The 23394-nt window shown below is 38.7% G+C and overlaps 1 protein-coding gene across 2 annotated transcripts in view; it reads left to right on the forward strand.

Annotated features, from left to right (window-relative positions):
- LOC106872339 (uncharacterized) overlaps nt 1-23394 on the forward strand; it is a 90315-nt gene that overhangs the window by 38914 nt on the left and 28007 nt on the right. For both annotated transcript variants that reach the window (XM_014919286.3, XM_052967220.2), the window contains 3 exons: nt 9672-9880; nt 10500-10689; nt 15614-15742. In XM_014919286.3, the coding sequence (XP_014774772.1) occupies nt 9672-9880; nt 10500-10689; nt 15614-15742 (528 nt within the window). The remainder of the gene's footprint in view (nt 1-9671; nt 9881-10499; nt 10690-15613; nt 15743-23394) is intronic.

Here is a 23394-nt window from a genome sequence, read left to right on the forward strand (position 1 = left end):
CCTGATGTGCATTCCCCACCCACACCCAACCACCCTGCCTCTCCCACACACACTCCACCCCTCCCTCCCAGCCCTCCACCATCCCGACCGCCCCTCCTAACCCTACTTCATCCCCTCCTACTTCTATTCCACCCACCCCTTCTCCACTTCAGCCTGTCGTTACCATTCCCCCAGATCTTCCTCTCTCTGAGGCGGAGCGCTCCGTCCTCAATAGGGGTCTGCGCTTCATCCCACTCACTCCATCCTGCAAGGAATTTCAAACCCGTGCTGATGTCCACAGCTTTGTGCACCGCGTTAGGTTGGGTGCGCTTTTCCATAACACACCACCCGCACCCAACGAGGACTGCTTCACTGACCTGGGCCGACGACCATCCCAGTGGACGCCTGCTCCTGGCCAGTTCCAGGCAGTTGATCTTTTCGCGGGCGCCTGCCAACGCGCTGTGGGCCGGTTTAACTTTTCCAGGCGTCCATCTCGACTCAACATCTCCCCAGCCGAACTCTCGGCCCTTCGATCCCTCCGACGCCGCACGGACATCATCATAAAACCGGCTGATAAGGGTGGAGCCGTGGTAGTATGGCGCGCGGACCTCTACGAGGCCGAAGCTCTCCGTCAACTTCGAGATACCTCATTCTACCGCCCTCTGCCCTCCGACCCCACGCCCAGCTACCAACAGACTGTGTCCTCCACTATCCATGACCTCATCCTCTCCTCCCGTCTCCCCGCCACCGCCTCCAACCTTATTGTTCGCACCCCACGCACCCCCACCATTTACTTCCTCCCCAAGATCCATAAACCGAACAACCCTGGCCGCCCCATCGTCTCCGCCTGCAACTGCCCCACCGAGCTTATCTCAAAATACCTAGACCGTGTCCTCGCCCCCCTAGTGGCTTCTCTCCCTTCCCACATTCATGACACTAACCACGCGCTTCGTCTATTCAACTCTTTCTCTTTCCCTCCCGGCCCTTCTAAGCTTCTCTTCACTCTAGACATCCAGAGCCTCTATACAGTGATCCCCCACGACGAGGGGCTGCGTGCCCTGAAGTTTTTTCTAGACCAACGCCCCAACCCACAACCCGACACCTCCACACTCATTCGTCTGGCCGAACTTGTCCTATCTCTCAACTGCTTCTCGTTCGCGGGAGATATCTACCAGCAAATCTCGGGAGTGGCCATGGGGACGAGAATGGGCCCCAACTACGCGAACTTCTTCGTTGGTTATGTTGAGGCCCAAATATTCTCCAGTTTCACTGGTCCCACTCCCGAACTATACGGTCGGTATATCGACGACTGTATCGGTGCCACCTCTCTCTCCCGCGAACATCTTAACTCGTTCCTCTCTTTCGTTCAATCTTTCCATCCTGCCCTCCACTTCTCCTGTACTGTCTCTGACACCTCTGTCCCCTTTCTCGACATTTCGGTCAGCATCCTCCACTCCGCCCTTAGCACCTCCATCCACTACAAACACACAGACTCACACTCCTATCTCAACTTCTCCTCCTCCCACCCTAGACACACAAAACTTTCCATCCCCTATTCCCAATTCCTCCGTCTACGCAGACTTTGTAGCGACAGCCATGACTTTGAGACTCAGTCTCAACTCATGGCTCACCACTTTAGCCTGCGTGGATATCCACCCACCACCATCCACACCGCCCTTGCCAGAGCACGTTCTGTGGACCGTGCATCTGCTCTCTCCCCCCGAACCCGCCCTGCCGTTTCCCGCCTCCCTTTTCCCCTCACCTACCATCCCACCACCCTACCCCTCCAACGCTCCATTCTCCGAGCTTTTCGGCGCCTCCAGTCCGACCCCTCCACCTCCCACATCTTCCCTAATCGACCCCTCCCCTCCTTCAAACGAGCCCACAACCTACGGGACCTCTTGGTCCACAGCTTCTTCCCCAACCCAACCTCCCAAACTGGCTCGTTCCCCTGCTCCCGCCCACGCTGCCGCACTTGCCCTTACCTCTCCAACACCACCCTCCTCACCAGCACCCATCACCGACCCTATCGCATCACCGACTCCTTCACCTGCACGTCTACCAACATCATATATTGCCTCTCCTGCTCTCTCTGCCAATCCCTGTACATCGGACAAACGGGGCGCCGCCTGGCCGACCGATTCGCGGAACACCTCCGAGATATCAACGTCGGCAATGACACCCCGGTGTCACGCCACTTCCGTTCTGCCGGCCACTCCTTGCGGCAACACCTGTCTGTGTTTGGATTGTCCATGCACAGGGGCCATCCGGACTCCCGTTTGCGCCGTGAACAGGGATTAATCTTCTATCTTCGCTCCTTTGCGCCACATGGGCTCAACTCCCCTCCACTCTTCATCTAACCCCCTCCTCCTGTCTCTCTCCCCCACCCTCCATCCTACCACCCATCTCTCCCCTCCCCAACCTCCTGCTCCGACTCCTACTTCTTTGTACGTCTCTTCACCTCTCTTCATACTTCTCTCCACTCCCACTTCTCTTCACCCCTACTCTTTCTCTCCTCTCTCTTACTCTCTCTCACTCTCTTCTCTCGTACTCCCCCCTCTCTCACTCTTACTCTCTACACTCTTACTCTCTACACTCTTACTCTCCTACTCTCTACACTCTTACTCTCTTACTCTCTCACCCTTACTCTCTCACTCTCTTCCCCTCTCTCTCACTCTCTTTCTCTTCCTTTCTTTCTCCCCCCCATACCCCTCTTCCCTCTCTCTCACTCTCTTTCTCTTCCTCTCTTTCTCTTCCTCTCTTTCTCTTCCTCTCTTTCTCTTCCTCTCTTTCTCTTCCTCTCTTTCTCTTCCTCTCTTTCTCCCCCCATACCCACCTTCCCCTCTTTCTCCCCCCATACCCACCTTCCCCCTCTCTCCATCCCCCTTCCCTCTCTTATACCCACCCTCTCTCCTCTCTTCCTCTCCCCTCCCATACCCATCTTCCCCGCTCTTACATCCACCTTCCCCTTCTCCCTCCTCGTCAACACCCCCTCATAAGCTCATCCCACCACACCCCAACATACTCCTACTCTACCTTCCCACTCCACCCCATCCAATTCCTTACACCCACCACCCACCCCTACCCACATACCCCACCCTACCCACAGACCCCTACCTCTACCCCACACTCCACCCATGCCTTCCCCATCTCCCAACACCCTCACATCACACCACACCAATACCCTCCCAACACCCTCACATCACACCACACCAATACCCTCGCATCACACCACGCACACCACACCAATACCCACGCATCACACCACGCACACACTACAACTGACCAACTACTTTCTCCCTTTCTCCCTTCCCCCATTTTCAAACTACATACGTCAAGAGCACCAGCAGTCTACCTCCCACACACAGCCCCTCGTTCCCGATCACCGTTTGTTATCTCCCCCTTTCTTAGCTCTCCTGAAATAAGAATTTCTAACTTCCGGTCAGCCATTGTTATGATCGGCCATTATTATGATTGACCGTTGACTGAACACTATTCAATTTTTTTTCTCCGTGTTTTTCTCCTTGTCTCCGTATTCTTTCTGTTGAAGAGCGTAGCTCGAAACGTCAAAGACTTTCCGTATTCCCGAGCGTCATACTAATATATACTTTTGTTATTTACACCACCTGTCCTCGTCTGTTATTTTTTGTATATTCTCCCATATATATATATATATATATATATATATATATATATATATATATATATATATATATATATATATATATATATATATATATATATATATACACATACATACATATGTGTGTTTGTGCGTATGACCATATATATATATACGTTTATATATTCGTTCTGCAAGATTCTTGATGTGAAATCGTGTGTTGAAACAGATATTGTTGTATTTGGGGATGGTTATGTTGCCAGTTTAGCCAATAAAGACACACGCACTATATATTTGGTGTTAATTTGCTTCAGCTTTATTTTACATTAATCGTATTTCGGCCAGAGTTCTTTCGTCACACTTCTGCGATCTCATCAGTGGTCCTTTGCTTTCTTCTCTCTTATTTGTGTGTCTTTCCTTACTAACGATCAGCCATTTTGTATTTTTCTATGGTTTAGTCTGTTTTTAAGGGACTAGCTTTGAGAGTTGCATTTCCTCGTGTTCGGTAAAAATGTGTTTATTATGGTAGTTTGACCTTAGAGTCTCGCTTAGCGTGAGGCATTCAAGTTTAGTAATGCCCTTATATAAATATATATATATATTTATGCATGTGTATATATTATATGTAAACACATGCATAAATGATTGCATAAATGATTGTATAAATGATTACACGCATACGTATGTACGTACATACATACATGTCTATATCTATATCGATATATATATATATATAGAGAGAGAGAGACAGACAGACAGATGTATGGAATGAGAGTATGAGTAAGGGAGAGAGAGACAGAATGAGAGGGAAAGAAAGACAGGCAGGGAAACCTGATATATATAAGATATGCGGAAAATTTTGCCACAGATGGAAAATCTGTTTTTATTGTATTTTAATTTATATTTCTGAGATGTAAATATAAAATGTTCCTCACAACATTACTTAATTATTTTAACTTTAAAATAGTATATAAGGTTATAAATAGAGTTTACTACATACCTTTACTTTGAGTTTGATATCTGTGATACAGAATGATGCTCAAATGGTTTGTTTGGTGGAGTTTGTGACTTTCACAGTTTTATCAATATAGTTCGTTTCCTTTTACTTCTTTGTTTTTGGTGGGGAAGGGGATTTGGGGGGAGCATCGTAAGAGATTGTGGTTAACAGACTTATATCGGTTCATTTGTTTACATTCAAATTTGCTTGATCAGAGCATTATAACTTATTCTCACGTCGACATTTAGAAACTAGTTCCCATCTTCTGATTAATGTTTCTGTAAATTTTGGTAAGGATGAAATATTCCCCTCATTGCAGAAAATTGCAATGGGGGTTTTCCTTTAGCTAAAGTGCAATGTTAACTAGATCTCGTCCTAATCCTTAATATGACATCCCTACACAGCTTATACTCCTGTCTTATGTAAAGTACTATTATTTAGTGTTTATTAAAGGTAAACTTTTTACAATTGTTGTTGTTGATTCAAGGATCTTTCGTGCCTTACCGTTAGTTTGAACCTCTGTCACAAATCCCCGACCGTAGGTGATTTATTCCACGATTTATCTGTTTTTATATTTTATTTCATTATGATTCTGGGGTCGAAATAAATAAATCAAATTCCTGAAAAATCAGAGTAGACAGGGCCTAAATAGACATAAGAAGCGCTGGTAACTGCCGAGTTGAAAGTCTAATAAGGATAAATGTGAAGCAGGATCTGGCATTACATATCCTGCCGCGTGATCAATTGCCGCCATTTAATTTTGACGAATGAGTAATTTTTATCTGGTCTTAGTTAATCTATTCTTGAAAGCACTTCTGTGTTTGTCTCTATGAAAATGTTTTTGGTTGTGTATTGAGGTAACTGTGTAGATGTAGATCAATGACATTTTTAACACTTATTTTGATTGATTCGGACCTGGCAATACGCTTGCCTCACTCGTCATAATTTCTCTTTCGCAGCCTCTCACGATTACAAATTATGGATATTATCGTAGTTATAGAATATTAGGAGTATTATTTTCTGTGAATATTTTATATATTGTCAGCTATTCATGATTCTGTAATTGAAGTGTAAACTGTTGTATATTAGCCTTTTTTTCTTTCTTCTTAACAATATTCCTCAGCGGTATTTGCTAAGTACTTTTTACTAATACAATACTATTTTTTTTCTACTTCTGTGTTCATAAATAATTTTACCCATGAGTTTCTCAGTATAAAAAATGTCGACAGTATTTGGTGTAATACTTATTGTGTAGTTGCATTGCTACCCTGCAAAACCCATCTTCATTTATGTATTTGAACTGCATAGCTACATTATAAAATGAAAGCATGAGACAAAACAAATTGAAAAAAAATCTCTTAAATTCTTCTCAGATTTAAGAAAATGAGCCATTGGATATTTTTCAAAAACTTTCGAGATCATTTGAGAGTAGGCCAACGCTGCCGCAGATACTTAATCATAACGTCGCAGAAATTAGAAAAGTGCTTTGTTGCTTCATACACAATAGTAAGCTGATTGCTAAAACAGAAAATCAGCACAAGATTAATGAGTCAGTCATCATGCCTTCATGGTCAACAATATCTTACGTCATGAATTTGAGTGCCAACAAAACTATTCAGGCAATTCCTTTGAGTAATTCCACTGTTGCCAGAAGAATCGATAAGATGGCGCGTGACATTGAAGAAGAGTTAGTCATTTCAGTTCAATCGAATAAATTCTCTTTTCAAATAGACAAAAACTACTTTGCAAAGTTTATATAAGATTCTGAGGTTATGTAAGATTCTGGAAAGGGAATGAATTGATGGAAAGGATGTTATTTGTTCAGAAGATTAAAATAGATACAAAGGGACTGTCTGTTCTTGAAGTAGTTAAAGTTACCTAGGCGTAAACAATAATCCAACAAATATAACTACTTGTTCAACTGACGGTACCACTTCTATGACTGGTTATTAAAGATGATTCTTCGCCCATCTAAAAGGACCATACTGGTTGTGCGCATCATTCACTGCGTAGTTCATAGGGTTCACCTAGTAACTTAAAACTGACGAAGACGTCTCAATCTTTCGCTTCGGCTGTCATAAAGATATAAACTTTACCAAACTCTTCTGGAACGCCTCTTCCAACAACTATGTGAATAAAATGGTGAAGACTTTCAAAACTCTACTGTTGCATATCGAGGTGAAGTGACTTTCTAAAGGAAACTATCTTCAACGTTTTGAGACGTTCTTAGGCATATCTGAGTCTTCTTCTATTCTCTTTATTAGACTTTCATGTCTCAGTTTATTAAATACAGCAATACAGATTAAAGCAGTAGCCTCATAGACAGTAAGGAAGCATTTGTTCCTTTCCTTAAGAAACTCGAAGTATATTGGCACAACATAAGGCTTTGGAATTTTCACAATTTCCAAACCTAGGAATAATCGATTTGGTACTGAAAAACGATGAGCTTATTAATTTATGTGAATCATCTTAACAGATACAAATATATTCAAGAAAAATTTGATGCCTTTTGAACCTAGGTGTCCTGGAACAGACTTTTAATCCTTTTAAAATTGAAGCTACTGAAGTTGAGGTAGAGGTTCAAGAGGATTTCATTTATCTTTAAACTAATACAATTGTACTTCCTCAATTCGATCTGTTTCATAAAAATTTGGGGATCAAAATTAATCTGCCAAATATATTCCCTGTACTGTGGAGAAAGGTCCAAATATATTTCATTGCATTTCCACCAGCGTATTTGGTCGAGTGCAGATTTTGTTGCCTTATCAAAATCAAAGAAAAAGTCTTGAGATCGCAACAATATCATAAAACTTGTCGGAAAACAACAATCTTGAGGATCGCATTAGTTATATTAAATATTAAATCTTAACTTCATGCATTTCTTATTCAGTTATGTCTTATGTCAAAATTCTAATTTATTTGTGTTCACTAAATTATTTTCTATTTCTGCTGATGTCCCCTTTGTTTGACAAAGGCCTTAGAATCTAAGTAGAACTTTTAAGAAGGTCCTGAGGGGGAAAAAATGGTTGAGAAGAGCTAAGTGTATATATATTATATATTTTGTGCATGTATATGTGCGTGCAGATGGTTGGATAGATGGATGGTTACATAGGTCTATGAGACAAGGGATTCACCTGCAACGACTGACAAACTGTACAAAGCTTCTTATAGATTGACTGCGACAGTATTCCTGCTGATCATTTTGATGTAAATGTTTCCTGGCATGTAGCTACCTAGACAAATAATCAATTCAATTCAGGTTAGGTTGTTGTTGTTGCTGCTGTTACTTTTGTTGTTATTTAGGTCCAAATTACCCTTTATCGAGCAGACCTATGATCAAAGACGTTCCATTTATAACCACCTTGCCTCTTTATATATCTTGCACTACATTCTGGATTCGCTTGTATGTGATTTTAAGGAATTTGGCTGCTACTTCTTGCAAGCCCAGTGACCTTGTAGAAGCTCGTTCTTTGAATCCATTTCTGATGAACTGATACAGTTACAGTGGATATGACATGTGCTGAAGCGTTTTTTCCAATTCTCTAGAGCTCTTAAGAGAAATGATTTCCGTGTTTTAAACATCGAAATCTGTCTTAAATCGAGAGACAAACCACCAGAAAAGAAGAGGCTACGTTTTACTGAGTTAAGTAAAATAATATTTGAGAAAAAACGTTGTACATAGTCTAACAATTGTTAGATATGGATTTGTCATGTTAGTGATCAGATGGTGCTCACCCACTATTGGAGGAGGGGTTAGTAGACTCCCTAGATGTCTAATCAAGATATTCTAAATTTTGCTTCATGGAGATGGGGTGATATATTTTAATCGCAACCACAGAAGAATTGAAAGAGTTTGCAATTCAGATATAAGTTGAAAAATTTTTCTTCAGATTCAGATTAACAGAAAGCTAACGCAATATAATGTAGATTTTAACAAGTGTTTTTTACAATTTAGCTTCGTTTACATACATACATACATACATACATACATACATACATGCAAGCACGTATGTATGTATGTATGTATGTATGTATGTATGTATGTATGTATGTATGCGCATATTCACTTCTTCGAAACATTTATATAGCTTGTGGAGTATTTTCGTAATTTTAAAGCGGAATTCCGGAAATTGAGTTATGATCTGTTCTGTCACGAATTAACTACTATTTCTTTAACGTTATCATGAAAACTTGAAATTTGATAAAGAAAAGCATTGAATATTTCTTGAATTTTTCTATAAGTTGCAATGAAAGAGATTAAGAGATTATAAATTTCTGATATGATTTTGATAGAATGCAGTAAGTTATGATATTCAAGATTGAAGGTATCTCTGAGAAATTTTGCCAGGTAATATTGTGATCGTTCTCTTTTCACAATGGGAATGAATATTTAGGAAATGGGTGTTGGCAGTCTTGTCAATAGTATGGGATCCGAGCATTCTTTTCTGTTTTTTTTTTTTTGTTTTGTTTTTTTTTTTAAGATTCAATCAGGTAATGGAATAAGAGAAAAGTGGATTGTTAATCAATAATTTTATTATTTACCGGGGAGCCGCATTAAGACGCTAGGAAACATTTACATAGCATAAGAAAGTCTTCTTTATTATTCTTATTTTATTATTCTGTTCTCTCTTTAGAATAACCAAAATAGTAAAAACATCATTATTCATCCCGGCTAGCATTTTCTAGGATTGTTTTATATAACGTCTTTGATAAACACAATATGAGAATGTTTGCTTCAAATTTCTTAAGAGAATAATTTCAAAATTTCTACGAAAGAATCGAAGAAATCACCATAAACATTTCACCATTTTTCTATACATATACATACATACATATACATACATACATACATATATATATATATATATATATATATATATATATATATATATATATATATATATATATATATATATATATATATATATATATATATATATATATATATATATATATATATATATATACACCCACATACTTATACTGATGAAATTAATTAAAATATTTATGTATTTATTTTTTCTCCTTCCGTTCCTATCTAAATGTTGTTTTTGTTTTTTTCTTTTTTCTCAGTTGGCGGTGGCTCAGCTGGATGTGTGCTCGCTTCACGACTTTCTGAAAATGAAAACAATACTGTTTTACTTTTAGAAGCCGGTAATGTTGAAACTGGAAGTATGTTTGTGAGCATTCCAGCTGGAGTGGCGAAGTTGTTTAGATCATCCTATGATTGGCAATATTTTACAGAGCCACAAAAACAAAGTTGTCAGGCACTTAATGAAAAGGTAACACTAGTCGTGGCTTTTTTATAATTTTCATAAATCTTTCATATGATTTTTACTCTACTTCCAAAATTATTTATGTCTAAATTATTTTTCTTTTTTAAAAAATATCATTTTATAAATGATATATGCCTAGTTAATTATATAACAACTAACTATGGGTAGTAAGCTACGAAATTCTTACATTCAATCGATTTCTTATTATTCAAACTACCTCATGGTCCCAGTAGACAAAATGGAAAAGGTGTTGCTCCGGAGGATGGCGAGAGAGATGTGCTGTAACAGGCACTCTGACTCACGGGGCTCGCACTTACGGATAGCAATCTCCGCTCCGATAGCAGTGAGCAGGGATATGGCACGGTGACACGGTGACCGAGAACGCCAGAGGTCTCCACTGCTACAGGGTCGACCATAAACCTGTCAGAGCGCGACCGGTACTTTTATAAATTAAAGGTCAACCTCAAAGATTCAAGGAATAGTAAAACCATAATTTCAAATTAATTATCATTTGAGATGGCTTAAAATTACCAAATGCGTAGTAGATGTTTGCATTGAAATTGTCAGGAAATATTCAGAAATTATTTTTTTTACTCACCCACTAATCTTTTGTTGTGCATTTTAGCGAAGTTACTGGGCCAGTGGAAAAACTTTAGGAGGTTCCAGTAGTATAAATTTTATGATCTATGAACGTGGAAACCACTACAACTATGATGAATGGGCAGCCAGAGGCTGTGAAGGCTGGAGCTACGATGAAGTTTTGCCTTATTTTATGAAATCAGAAGGTAATAAAATCGAAGAGCTAGAAAATTCGGGTAAGGCATCTTTTCAGAATATTTATGTATATAATTCTGAAATAAATTTTATTCAATCATCATTTTAAAATATTACATTCGAACCAGTAATAAAGCAATTAATTAAATTTTTCGAAAGTTAACTCCTTATGACAACACAGTCCCGCTATTTCAGCATGCTTAGGATCTGGAAAGTGCCGGATTATCAAATATGCGAGTGTATTGGAACATAGTCAAAAACTTTTTTTAACCAAGTCATAAGATATGTAGCTATGTTTCAGCAGCCTCAATATCTGCTGGATCTAGGAAGAGCTCAGAAACTAGGGAAATGGAGTTGGTGATTGTGAAGCTTTCTTAACAACAACCATTACCCACGCGGTATGAGCTAGTCAACTGGGAAGTAGTTACATAGTCACTTGACCTGCCAAAATTGGCAGCTAAATATCCCCTAAATTACACTCAGCCGACTTAAAAGGCAGAAATACATTCAATAATATAACCCTTGATTCTTACTGCCCCCAAAAAGGGATAAGTTATTCATGACTAGAACGTCTTTGATCATAGGTCTACTCGCTAAGGACTAGTCTGGGTCTAAGCACCAGAAATTGGGCAATGTAGTTGTATATATTAAAAAGGCCAATGGTTCATAACTGGAATGCCTTTGATCATTGATCTACTTGATCAGGATTGATCTAGGGTTAAACATTATAAAGATATATGCTGTGCAACTAGGATCTTAAAAGCTTATTTCTGAATGCAGATACAAACTAATGTGTACTGTTGGATTTATTAGTTACTACACTAAAGCCTAGACAAGGAGATGAAGGCTTTATTGATATCGATTATTTGCTTTTGGTTCTCATTCATATATACGTTTTGTAATAGTATCCATACTTATCGAATATTTTTTCCAAAAATTATCTCCCAAAACTCTATCTGGGTCTTCTATGCGAAGCTGGGCCTCGATAAGATAACTTTGTCCTTGTCATTCACTACTATTTGTTAATTTTAATTTAGGTGATCTCTTTTACTTAGACTGACTCCATAATAATAATATTTACTTACGCATTATTGTTATTACTTGAACATTATTTGTATTACTTTTACTATAATGACATAGGATATTTTCACTAACAGGATTTCTTGTTTTGTGTTCAACTCTACAGCTAACTTACTTTTTATATTCAGTAATGTTTTCTGCTATAGCTAGTTACTTCTGCAACATACTACTAGATTACTTTAAATATTTGTTTCAAATTTTGGCACGAGACCAGTAGTTTCAGGGGAGGGAGGGAATCGATTTCGTCGATCCCAGTGCTCAACTGGTACTTATTTTACCGACCCCGAAAGGATGAAAAGCAAAGTTGACCTCGGCGGAATTTGAACTCAAAACATAGCGATGGCCGAAATGCCGCTAAACATTTTCCCCTGCGCGCTAACGATTCTGCCAGTTCGCCGCCTTGATTGCTTAATGTACTAAAATATTCTTCTTCAGGATACACTGCTGAAATTGGGATGTTTTTAATATACCTTTTATATCATCAAATACGATAAATCAAAAGGCATGCAAACAAGTATTTTAAAAGTATACCACGAAAGAACAAGTAATTTCTGCTATCGATATTTATTAATATTTTTACATATATTATATATTGCAGCTTTACATACAACAAACAGCTGCCGAATCCACTTCAGCTAACGGTTTAGGGGAAGACGGGGCAAAACGGACCCCTATGGGAAAAGTTCAATATTTCCGTCGAAAATGCACACATCTTAATGTAAGTTGCTATGTGCATAGAGAATAGCCATTTACATGATTCTGTGTAGTATGATTAATTGGAAAAAAATCTTGCATAGATACGTGTAAAAGAAATTTTTATCAGACATGGTCCGTTTTGCCCCAGTACTGGGACAAAAGAGTTCAGGTTGGACCATTTTGCCCCATAAGAATTTTTATTACATTTTGCCATATTCAAATACATACTCGTGTGTATTATTCTGGAATACATCTTTTATTCATAAAAGAACTGAAAATGACAGAAATGAAGGTAAACTATGATCATGAGAAATGCTGTTTCCTGCTCTCAGTTTGCATACCCACCCCACCCTGAAGTATCATGGATTCTTTTTTTTTTTTTTTTGCTGAAGACACAGAAATAATGCTCAATGTGACTGGTCAGCAAGGTAGCTGATTAGGGGACACAAAGTTCATAAATGAATGTAACGTCATCAATCCCAACCCCAGCACACTTTTGGTGTGCCCATTCTTTGCACAGCTGGCATTCAATCCAATTTTCTGTTGGGGGTTCTCGATAAAGTTCGTCACAGAAAATGCCTTGTCTGTTGTTTTTGATGTGCAGGCTGGTATCTTCAGCACACTTCCTAGGGTCTTGGGTTTGCGAGCATTTCCCCTTGCTGTTGGTTTAGTTGTTGGTTTTTTCATGGCTTTAGCTGACAGAGAATCATTAAAGAGTGAACTGGTGAGGCACTCTGAAGTTTGAGCTCTTCTTTTTCATACTGTAGCCTGAGTTCCTGGAACAGGCGACAAGGAAACAACAGAGATTCTTTGTTATGGTGAATTGTGTAGGCCTATCTATGTACCTTCTTGACTTTTTCATCCATCTGCACCTTTGACAGATGGATCATAAGACTGTGAGGGTGCAGGATCTACTTGTGGCTGTTCCTATGATGGTGCTGGACTTTCTTTAGGATCAGCAACTTCAGTGACTTCTGTCGAAATGTAATTGACATCACCAAACACATCCGGCGGATTTTATGGCCAGATCCCAGCGCAACGAAATTCACTGCAAGTATTCTGAGCCGTTGCAGCTCGTATGAAGGCCAGCCCAAAAAGGTAGTAACTTTGAAACCATCTACCCGCTGACCTGGATGATCGATGATCCACTTGTTAATTTTCTGGTGATAAAAGGTTTTGAGGAGCGCAAAAAAGGCCCTGACTACGGGCTGTAGCTTGTGGCTGGTATGAGGCGGAATTGATACCATGATTACGCCATGTTTGCGAGCTAGCTCAATTGCATCCAACTTAATGTGGCTGATGTGATTGTCCAAAAGGAAGAGCACTTTTCTCTCAACAGATGGATTTGCATGTTGAACGAGATGGCGTAGCCACTTAGAAAAATGTTTCTCGATCCATCCATCCATTTTCGCTTCCATAAGCAACTGAACATTCTGGTGCTCCATGAAGCAACGGGTCAGCTATGCGCTTCCTCTTGAAGATAAATGCAGGCGGTATGAAATGCTCGGTGACGCCCATTGGACACACAGTTCGTCCTTTCTCAGCACTAACAATTCGTCCAACCTGCTTCGCTCTCTTCAGTGAGATGACTTTTGGAACTCTCTGCACTAAGGACAGACCTGTTTCATCCATGTTGAAAATCCGATCATCTGTGAAATGGTGCTGCTGGTAAATTTCTTTTAGAACATCAAAAAATCTGCCAACTTGGACCCTGTTAAATGCTGCAGTACGATCAACACTCGTTGACTGAGCAATGCGCAGGTTGAGTGTTGGATGGCGCTTTTAAAAAACAAACGAGCCAGTCCGCTCCAGTTTCTCTTTTTTCTTTATTGACTTTATGGGGGATCTTGCTGGCCTCAGTAACCTCAAAAGCCAAGGAACGCAAACCTCTTGAAGTGAGACCATAAAAAATCCATTGCAGGTAGACACAGTGCTCTAGCAGTTCCTCCTCAAAATTTTTTAGTGTTGGCTGAAAATGCCATAAAGAAACCTGGCCAGGAGAAGACACTTTGTCTTCCAGGTGTCTCTTCAAGGTTGTCTTGGGGACTTCATGCTGCTTTGCTGCCTGGTGAAGAGAACTTTCTTGTTGGTCAGATTGCATGGCTGCCTGTAGGTTATCTGGAGTCCAAGAGCCTCTTCCAGTTTTACGAATGTAATATCTGACCATCTGAAAATAATAAACAAAATGGGATTAAGAAAGTAAGATAAAACTCATGCACACTCACACCCACACAGACACCGGCGCTCACACCCCTACACACACACGCACACACTCGCATTTGCATACAAATACACCCAAACAAATACACCCACATACACATACATGCACACGCACACATACACAACGCGCACGTGCACATACACATGCACACACACATGCACACGCATGTAGATACATACACAAACACACAAGCACCCACGCACGCACGCACACACACACACACACACACACACACACACACACACATACACACACACATGCAAATAACATACACGCATATGGAGCAAAACGGGACAGTGGACCGTTTTGCCCCAACACCCTTTGGTCCGTTTTACCCCATTCAGGTTACAACAAAAAAATGTCTGCTCAGCATTCAAACCTAAGGAAAAATCAAGGCTGCTGTGGCTTAAACATTGACATTTGAAATGTTTCAAAATTTGATAGGCCATACTTACCTAAGGTGTTGGCATTTATTTCATTAACATGATATATTTGAAAGCAATACTTACATTGAATACTTAAATTTTAGTATTTTCCTTCCTTTGTCGTGAAAACTGCCGCCAAAATGAAACCTTTCGGGATGTAAGATCGAAGGGAAGTAACTTTGAATTAGAAAGCGTTCACGGCGGTTAAGTCCCATTTAGATGTCTGAAATGGGGCTTGTCCGTTTTATCCCAGTGGTCCATCTTGCCCCGGTTTCCCCTTCTGCTTCATAAATAGTAGGACACACTTGACAATGTAGACCTTAATATACAAAATGACATAATGGTCGTAGATTGAACACCTTCGATTGCAAACTTTTCTCAGTATCGATCCGAGACTAAACAATGATTGTAATTATCATTATACCACGTTTCAAATTAAATTAATTCAGGTTGTTAAGTATCAGGTTGCAAAGTAATAAGAAATTTAAATATATATGCTTAAATACATGTCCGATGATAACATTTTATGTCACTTATTTCTAGTTTACCATAATACCGATGGACCACTAATCATAACGAAAGCAGGAAGCACACCAATCATCAATCATTTCCTCGGTGCAGCAAAAGAGCTTGGTTACTCTGTTGGAGATATAAATGGAGATTTAGTCGAAGGTAATGTTGTTCTTCACTCTTTATTAATATCGTTCATAGAAAATGTGATGATATGCTTGGTTTTGGGACCAATCAGACCTGCCTCCTGATGATAATACAATTCCTTCTGCACCTTGCCGTGAGTTGTGCTAATGTTTATCAGGGTTTTATGATTTTTCTAAGCTGAGGCCTATCATCAGTTAAGGTGTCCAGTACCGTGGATAACACTTGGAAGAGTTGCTTTATAATGGCTCTTTAACCCTAAGTGAAAAAATTCCATGTCCCCATCCAGTTCATGACTCGTATTCTAATAAGCATAAGACCTCAAAAGGCCATCTGCAGCTACCGAGTCCCAGCTGGACTCGATGTAATGATTAATAGCAATCCTGAAGAATAAATGATGAAATTTTCTGACCATTCCACACAACCGATCTTATACACACACACACACACACACACACACACACATACATACACCTGCACACACTTACACATACAAACACACACAGATACAGAAATGCATACAAACATGTATATATATATATATACATACGTATATACATATGGCAGTCTGAAAAATAGGACGAATGCTGCCGTTGATTAGCTCCAAGGGGCCATCGCCTTTAGCTCGCTATGTGACACACGAATCTATGTCCATTATAACCTTCGAACAGGGGAGGTCAGCCGCTTCCCCTTGCTGGTCTGGCATCTACAGACTAGTTTCGAGGTATTGCCTCTTATCAATGTAGAGCAGCCGAACCGAGCAGGCGTCGCTACTGACCGTCTGTACGAAGGATTATATACCTAAATTCAGTGGAATACATCCACTGGTTTTCAAAAATAGAATATTTATATATATATACATGTGTGTGTGTGTGTGTGTGTGTGTGTGTGTGTGTGTGTGTGTGTGTGTGTGTGTGTGTGTGTGTGTGGTTTGTGTGTATTTAGGAAGAATTAAAGAGAAAGAGAGAGAGAGAGAGAGAGAGCATAAAATCATACTTTAATTGAGCTCAACAGTTGTTTCATCAAGATAACCATCATTAAATATGTAATTACATAATTGTAATACATAATTTAGATTGAATAAATTTAAATTCAGTTAACTTAATTTCTCTTACAGATTGTTTTAGCCGATTATGGAGATACACTTAAGTCGGTCCGATATGGATTTACTGCAACATTTTAATATATTGGAGTTTAACGATCTGTTATTAACTGGGCTCTTAACTACCGTTGATATATTTTTCATTGTTTATACATCAGTTCTCTATATGTATGTATGTATGTATGTATGTATGTATGTATGTATGTATGTATGTATACATATACACACACAGACGCACACTCAATCGCGAACGTACTTATACACACACACACACACGCAAGCACACCATCACGTGCGCGTTTCTTCAGTTACTCATGAATCGTTACCGCTCCAAATAAAAAGCATAGCTGCGTTTCTTCCGGCTTTACGTTCTGAGTTCAAATTCCGCCGAGGTTGACCTTGTCCTTAATCCGCTCGAGATCGATACAATAAGTACCAGTTGAGCACTGGGGGTCAATGTAATCAATTTACTTCCTCTTCTAAAATTTGCTGGCCTGTGTCAAAATTTGAAGCTATTATTATTATTATCATTCGGTGGTTTTATTTTCATCACGTGCTTTCAATGCACTACCGAGCTCAGCTGAGTGTGCCTTGTGGATGTGTTGTGGTTTGGTTTGGTGTTATTAGTTTTACTGTATTGAAAGTGCTTTACGTAGAATATGAGCAGTGCCTAGATTGCTATTTTCTGTATGTTGTGTGTATATATATATATATATATATATATATATATAGGAAAATGAAAAAAAGCCAGAATGCTGAACTGGAAGCATATTTTAATAAAGACTTTTTTCTAACCGGTTTTCATTGCGAAGAAGCAAATTATCAAGAAGGAGAATGAAAATGTTTTTTTACAAAGAAGTACACAATGAAGAAAATAATATATAAAACAATAATATATAAAAAAATAAATAAACCCATACATTATATTGTCTTTGAGCTTTTGTGGTTCAATAGTATATATATATATATATATATATATATATATATATATATATATATATATATATATATATATACATATTCTTACGTCCTGATGTTTTAGTTATGTATTTGTCTGTATGCCTTTTAACCAAACCTAAAGTACCTATTATTATGGGGATTATTTCTATTTTCAAGCTCCATATCTGTATTATCTCTATTTCCAGATGTTTGTATTCCAAGATTTTCTTTGTTTCTTTTAGAGATACATTGTCATCTGTCGAGACTGATATGTCAACTAGAAAGCACTTTTTCTTAGTGATACTTGACGACAATATCTGGCCTATTAAACTTGATTTCTCTATATGTGTGTATTGGCATGTCCTAGATTATGGTTGCTTTCTGTTCTGGAACATGCTTATATTATTTTTGTGTTGTTATTCCATAGTACTGGCACAGCTTCCAGTGTATACAGGTTTCAACACTGTCTTGTGCGTGGATATATTCTTTCTTAGTCAGGATTGGGCAGCCAGAGACATTATGATTTATTGTTTTTTCCCCATAGCCACATATTCTGCAGTTACTTTTTTTCTTCACTATGTGTTTTTGTTGGTTTCTGTTGAGGAGACTTTGATCTTGTACTGCAATCAAAAAATCAGTCAGTCTCTATTTTGGGTCCCGAGCTTCTCACTATTGTTGGGTTGTTATTTCGTCTATTTCTTTTCTGTTTAGCTTATCCCAGTGTTGTTGTTGTTGTTGTTGTTACACGCTGGCAGAATCATTAGCACTCCCGTCTTTACGTTCTGAATTCAAATTCCGCTGGGATTGACTTTGCCTTTCATCCTTTCGGAATCGATAAAATAAGTACCAGATGAGCACTGCAGTCGAGGTAATCGACTTAGCTCTACCCTAAAATTGCTGGCCTTGTACCAACATTTAAAACCATTATTATTATTATTATTATTATTATTATTATTATTATTATTATTATTATTATTATTATTATCACAGGTTTTGTTGGAACTCCTGGAATTTTGCATGCGTAGCGGGCTTGCTGCCTGCAGCCTACAGTACCATATTATCTGTTCTTTTCAACCATCTAGTACTTTCCTGATTAGTCTTACCGTGCCAAGGAAGCAAAACATTTGTAACAGTTCTACTTGGCACTCTATTCCGTTTTCCTTTATATTCCTCTTCATGCCTTCTGATACTGTCCCCAACAATAATTGGCACTATCTTCACCTTCTTCATTTTCCGTAGTCGGGTTATTTCGTACTTAAGAGGGTTGTGTTTATCTATCATTTCGCCTTCCTTCTTGACTATTCGTGGGTCAAAGGGGCATGCAATATTAACTATATAGCATATGTGGTGCATTTTGTCCACCACCACTAAGTCCGGTCTGTTATGCTCTAGCATCTGATCTGTTTGGATTGGGAAATCCCAGAGGATTTTGCTAATCTACGACTCCGCCACTGTCTGCTGTTTGTGCTCATACCACGTCTTGCCTCTCTCTAACACCCACTTTTTGCACAGTTTCCAATGTAGCACTTTCGCTACCTGATCGTGTTGCCACAACTTGTAGTGGTTTTGGGAATGTCTAGGGCATTCGATCATGATATGGGCAATGGTTTCATCCACTCTATTGGAGGTGTAGCATAACGGAGACACTTACTCATTCCTAAGGTTGACCCTCCAGTTCGTGGCCAAAGCCTAGTCTTGCATTGCCAGTATAGTGCTCTCAGTCGCTTTTTTTAGTGTTCCTTTCATCAGCTAATCCCACCTATTTTTCCAGCAACTACTGTTGTGGCTGCAAGGAATTGATTGTGTAATCCCTTCTTGTGTAATTCTTCATGTCCCTTTTGCACTTCTTCCTTTGTTTTTCTTATTTTTCTCTGCTCTCAATACGCCTTCGTTCCTAACTGTCACTAGCAAGGTTTCCTTACTTTGGGTAGGTATCTCATTAAGGTCTCGTGTTCGATACGCACGCAGTCTTCCAAACTTATCAGTCCCCTTCCTCCATTTGCTCTCTTCATGTATAGGTGATCAGTGTCCGCACGTGGACGATGGAAACCATGCATCGTTAGAAGCTTTCTTGACTTCCAGTCCATCTCCTTTAGTTTCTCCTCTGTCTGCTTCAAGACTGCGCGCAACTTTATTGCCGAAATTATATACCTGGCATTTAGCTTTGAAGCCAATATTTTTCTCACTCGCTGTAGGTACTCTCTTTTTGTTTTTTAACTTCATATCATTGTGTTTGATTTCATCTGCCTCAAATATTCAGGATGAATTGCCTTCATCATTTCACCACTTGGCAACCATACACCTGTTTTGAAAAGCTTTCCTCGTCTCATCACCATCGCAGCAAACTCCATCTTAATATTACTGGAGAAAATCTGCTACTACTCTTTGTTTCAATTCTTCAGAATCACATCATACTCTTCATCTCTTATTCTATGTTCTTTCCAGCATTATTCTTATGCTTTTGTTCTGCAATCCCCTCTACTCAATCTATCAACTTGTCCTAAATGTCTTTTTGACTTTGTTTGTTTCTCACAAATTCGTCTATGCCAGTATGGTTCTTTACGTTCTGGTCGTTCTCTTCTTTAGTATCCAACTCTATCTGCAGCAACCATAGCAGCAGCCCAAATAATCTTGCTAGTTTGTTATATTTCTCGTCTGGAATTGCCCCAGGACCGAATCTATCTTTTCAGTTTTAACCTTGAGCTTGTGTCGGTCAATGTACCTCAGGTTGTGGGTTGCTTGATCCTGGTCTTCTCTTATATATCGACACAGCGTCCTCACTGTGTCTTGTTGGTCATCATCGTATTCTTGTGATATAGCTCTTCCTATTACTTCTGCTTCATTTGCTGAGAATGCAGTTACATTTACACTTTGCTCTACGTCTTCACTGCCGCCATTCATTTCTCTGTTTTCACTGGGCAATGTATCTGTTGGTGAAGTATTATTTCTATTTTCTACTTTCCCTTTTTATCTCTTCAATCTCTATGTCTGTTAACCACCCTTATGTTCTTATTGCTCTTGCCTGGTCGGCTAACCGTTGCTCACTTATTTCGAAGAGTCCTATTTCATTCCATTTTGTTTTCATTCGTTGTCGGAATTCCTTTCTACTGGGTTCACTCCTGATCAAGCATTCGATTACTGTTCGTTTTACCTCCTATCCCACCTTCTTCTTTGCCTCTAAGCTCTGTGTATAATTAGTTTATGGAGGACGACCGGACCTGCGCTTTAACCATAGGGCACCTGCCGGGAGAAAGGCTTTCACCTTTGGTTGCAGCCTCATTAATACCGTTATTTTATACATTTATATTAGACATTTTCACTCAACAATTTGGTTTGTGTTTTAAGGTTAGCCACCAACCGGTATTTTTATCGAGACATCATCTCTAGTAAGATGGCCCATGAGTTGGGCCTGTTCCCTTTGCATTTCTGTGCGTTGAGGTCCATGACCATGATTCTCACTAGGAGACAGGTGAGCGTCTGTTGGCCCCGTATTTTCATCCAAATATTGCTCCGGAATTAAGTCCCGATTCGCGATTCATTCATCTTCATCCCAGGCATGGAGTCGTTGGACACTGACAGGTTGTCACCATTGTGACTAAGGAGTCCGATCTACTCCAGTTTTAAATCAAAGATTTCCTTCTCTTAGACAGACTGCCAACCAAGGCTCAAGAGTTCGTCTACCCGTCTTCAGAATAGCCATTGACTCTTCTCAGTTCCTCTGCCCTTTGCCGGTCTTTGTTTTTAATCCAGCAGGGTGTCGAAAATCCACCTTCCTAACCAAGTAAGTTTAGTGGGGTTGCTGCTTTAGTCGCTGACAGCTCGACGGTTTCACAACGCCACTTGTTAATCATTCTGGGTTATTATGAATCTGGGTAATTATTTACTTGTTCACTATCAAAATTTAGCTATTACAACTATAATCCCAATCTTATTATTTACTTGTTCACTATTGTAGTTTCACTATTATTACTATAGTTATATTATTACCATAAGGTCTAGAGGGCCTAATATTGTCTCCCCTGATTTCTTTAGACAACAAATGATGGTAGATTTACGGCTGTTGGTTTAGCTACTGAAGATACTGCGACGCTAAATAGAAGAGCGGGCTCGTTGTATCTACTAATACAGGCTGTTTGTTTGTTTTTATTATCAATAATGAAGAAACAAACTTATTTTAGCGTAAATCTTTATATTCATCAAAAATAACAATATCTACAATTTTTTTTCTTAATCAATTGAAAAAGGTAATTTTAAAAAGTAAACGGCTTTAGTGAGGTTCTGATGCAGGTAACGGGGGTTTCGTGCGTTGGCACTAATCAAACTAGTCACAGTCGAAGGCCTATGAGTTTATGCAGCTGTTGATATAGCTGTGAGTTTATATAGCTGGTGTTACTTATCAACAGCTATATAACCTCACAGTCCTTTGATCTATGAATAGTTTGATAAGTGCCAACACACGGAATTCTCATACCTTGAGTCATTCTCTTACTTCTGTTAAATGTTAACATACATGTGTATGTATACGAATATATATATATATATATATATATATATATATATATATATATATATATATATATATATATATATATATATATATATATATATATATATATATATGTATGTATGTATGTATGTATATATATATATATGTATGTATATATATATATATGTATATATATATATATATGTATATATATATATATATATATATATATATATATATATATATATATATATATCTATATATATATACGTGTATGTATATATATATATATATATATATATATATATATATATATATATATATATATGTATGTATGTATGTATGTATGTATGTATATATATGTATGTATATATATATATGTATATATATATATATATGTATATATATATATATATATATATATATATATATATATATATATATATATATATATATATATATATATATATATACATATATATGCATGTATAACAGTGTATAAAGATTTATACATGTATACATAGAGAGGAGACCCTTGACGAAACTCCTTACATGTTAAATGGACACTCATATATTTAAAAGCGTTGTCTTATAACTTTTATTATGCATGCTAACCACTGGTAATAAAGTATTTTAATTTATTACTTTCATGTTTACTATATGTATGTATGTATGTATGTATGTATGTATGTATGTATGTATTATGTATGTATGTATGCATGTATGTATGTATGCACGTATGCATGTATGTATACATTACTGGTGAGGGCCTGTTTATAGGGTTACCCTGAGCTTCTCGCCATAAAGAGTATCTTTATGGCGTAGGCGTATCATCAGACCCTAAGATTTCTTGGCTTAGGGCCTCTTTAAAGTATAGAGGGGGAACGAACTGGATATAAACAATAGGGGTTATCTCCCTCTTCTGGTGGTCATCGGCTTCCGACTATGTCGTTCTCTTTCAGCTATGCCTTCTGTCGACTGTGAGGGTAGAAGGTAAAGAGTTATCTCCCACTCTCATCAGCAATCAACTTCCAACCGTGGTGTAAATATTATCGCTAATAGCGCTATTATGCGGTTACCAAAAATAGAAATTTCCTGAAATTCAAGCACGGCCCAAAAATCTCAAGAACAGAGATTTTCGGG

The sequence above is a fragment of the Octopus bimaculoides genome, chromosome 4 (assembly GCF_046866305.1).
Source record: "Octopus bimaculoides isolate indiv1 chromosome 4, ASM4686630v1, whole genome shotgun sequence".
Lineage (NCBI taxonomy): Eukaryota > Metazoa > Mollusca > Cephalopoda > Octopoda > Octopodidae > Octopus > Octopus bimaculoides.